Source organism: Limulus polyphemus, unplaced genomic scaffold, assembly GCF_000517525.1.
Source record: "Limulus polyphemus unplaced genomic scaffold, Limulus_polyphemus-2.1.2 Scaffold2099, whole genome shotgun sequence".
In the NCBI taxonomy this organism is placed as follows: domain Eukaryota; kingdom Metazoa; phylum Arthropoda; class Merostomata; order Xiphosura; family Limulidae; genus Limulus; species Limulus polyphemus.
The window spans coordinates 10898-13555 of NW_013667709.1; the positions used below are offsets into that span (position 1 = coordinate 10898).

General features: G+C 40.5%; 1 protein-coding gene across 1 annotated transcript in view; it reads left to right on the forward strand.

Moving 5' to 3' along the window:
* Positions 1 to 2658, forward strand: part of LOC106465936 (uncharacterized threonine-rich GPI-anchored glycoprotein PJ4664.02-like) — a gene marked incomplete at its 5' end in the record, with an annotated part of 32797 nt that overhangs the window by 8700 nt on the left and 21439 nt on the right. The window contains one exon of the mRNA XM_013926177.2: positions 366 to 2516. Within this exon, the coding sequence (XP_013781631.1) occupies positions 366 to 2516 (2151 nt within the window). The remainder of the gene's footprint in view (positions 1 to 365; positions 2517 to 2658) is intronic.

Here is a 2658-nt window from a genome sequence, read left to right on the forward strand (position 1 = left end):
GGGGGGGGGGGGGGGTTGATTAGCGGCCTTCCCTGTAGTCTTACACTGCTAAATTAGGGACGGCTAGCGCAGATAGCCCTCGTGTAGCTTTGCGCGAAATTCCAAAAACAAAAACAAACATTACTTACGTTTAGTTACGTTACTGAGTGCGGACGAGACCAATATATTGTTGTAACGTCTTTCTTTCGTTGAGTTTGTTCTTTTAAACTATTTGTTGGAAATAACGCCACGTAACGATAAAAAATTAGGTTTATTTCTTCCTTAACGCCTTTACAGACTACCTTCACTTGTATGCTATATATAAAGTAATATTTTATGTCTGGTAGCTCCAGCAATAGTTATAGCTAACTTATTTTTCATAACAGAGCCACAGGAAGAAGAATACATTGAAGAAACAGTTAACACAGCTCCCGACGAATCTTCCACAGCTAATAGCAGAATCATAAAGAAGGCAAAAAAATATCGAACGTTTATTCGGAGAGTCAAGCCCTCTGGTGGATTGAACCTACAAGGTTCCCGACCTATCGTAATAAGAAGAACTAGGATAAATCAGGCTTCCCCATCAGTACTTGCAACACCTCTAAGAAATACAAATTTAGAAAGTACACAGCTAAGTTATGACCGTGTCTTCTCATCAGAAGAAATAGATGACGTTTCGGTTCCAAAACCTATAAGACGTGTTGTTCGCTTGAAACGCCCTTTGGGACAATCAGAGGGCAACCGACGAATTATTGTGACCAGAAGAGTAAACCCCCAAAGTCCGGTGGGGATCGCTACTTCTGTGAAAGCAAGGGGACCGGTGTTAAGTTATGTAGATCATTCTAATGATTTGGATGTTGAGACATTTCATAAGAAGTTGTACTCAACGGTTTTGCCTTTGACTTTTTATACAACGTTTACTTACTTCACAACGTTTCTCCAAGGAACTGTTCCTGTTTATACTAGCAGAGAAGCCGTGCGTTTTAGCATTAGTCTACAAACACCCAACCCTGCTATTGTGAGTGTTATTGAGAAAGAGTCGGGTTATATAACTCGTGTGGAGGATCAGAAAATTACACCCATTGGTTCTAGATCACGAGAAGGAACAATAACGATTGTCAATCTTGGGTCCAGAGTTCAGATTTTTAACAATGATATTCAACGTGCAATATTCGCAACAACATCTGTTCCAACATTTGGTGAACAAAAGACAATAGACGTAAGTTACCTGGATTCCATTGCTAAAACGTACTATACACACTTCACGTACTTTTACACTTTTTACGATAGTTTAACTACTCAGAAGTCAACACGCACTGAAGTCATCTCAAGTACTGCAACACCAGACGAGGAACTTCTAAAGTATTCTTTCGTAAACACCATAGACAGCAATGGTTTCCTTACTGTTCGTCCAGTGAACCGAATAGTAAACCTGGGATCAACAGCTGTTGACGGCACTACGACGCACCTTCGACTCTCTCTGCAAACACTTCTGAAACTGGATGGTTTCCAAAATGGTGTTTTAAGGACAGCAATGCCCACAGATGCACTCGTTCCATCTCAAGATAGTGGCCCAATTTTGGCATCAAATTATATGCAAGGGCGCGTTGAAACTTCACAACAGGACTATCTTTCACTTGAGCACTCACAACTAAAACCATCTTACTTTTCAGCCGAAGATGCTAGTTTCTCGAATCAACGCTCTCTTTCTGTGGATGTTACACCCGAAATCCCATCGAGAAGCGAAACGGACACAACCCTGTTTGAAAACAAACCTCGTGTTCGTGTAGTTACGTCCATCATACGAAGGACCTCTGGTGCCCTGAAAAGTCGAACATTTCCACCAAGACCGGGCGTGCGTGTTCGTGTGAAACCTGCTACCTCAAAACTTAAAATAACATCTTTTTTAACAGACGAAAATCAACCTACGACTTTATCAGATTTGTATCCAAACCAGAGAAACAGTTTATTCCATTCAACTAAGTTTCTCATACCTTCGCCTGAAAATGTTGTAGCAACTCCAGAGTTCGATAATAAACTAGCAGAAGCATCTGCAAATATTGTTTTAACTCCTTTTTTGACGTCAAGTTCGGATGACTCAATCGAAAGCATATCAACCTTGAATTCTGCTGAATTTGGAACAACGCCTGCTAATAGAAAGAGACTAAAAATAACAGTCCGAAGGCCCATTGCAGGAGTACGGACTACTAGAACAAACGCAAGGTTTGTCTTGCCATCTCGTCTGGACGTTACAAGTCGACCAAAGTATTACGTTGTTACTAGAACTAACCCACTCGGTATTGTCCAACCATCAAGAAGACCGTATGTCAAAGTGAGTAGAAGGTTGAGGACTTTTATTACAACTCCATCTTTACGTAATAAAACTGACGACCACGTAAGCAGTTCTAGTTCGATTAAATCCGTGGTGCTCACTTTCTTCACCACCACCACTTTCACTGTCCCTTACACAGTGGGAGATGAGACATTGTATACAACTGTGGAAGAGACCAATTCACGCATCACCACCCAACCTGTTGGTAAATACTTTCTACCTTGATGTTCAGAAATAGAACTCGTAAATAATACAGTCATTAATACCGACATTAATAAGTTCATTAATACCGACATTAACAAGTTCATTAATACCGACATTAACAAGATCATTAATACCGACATTAA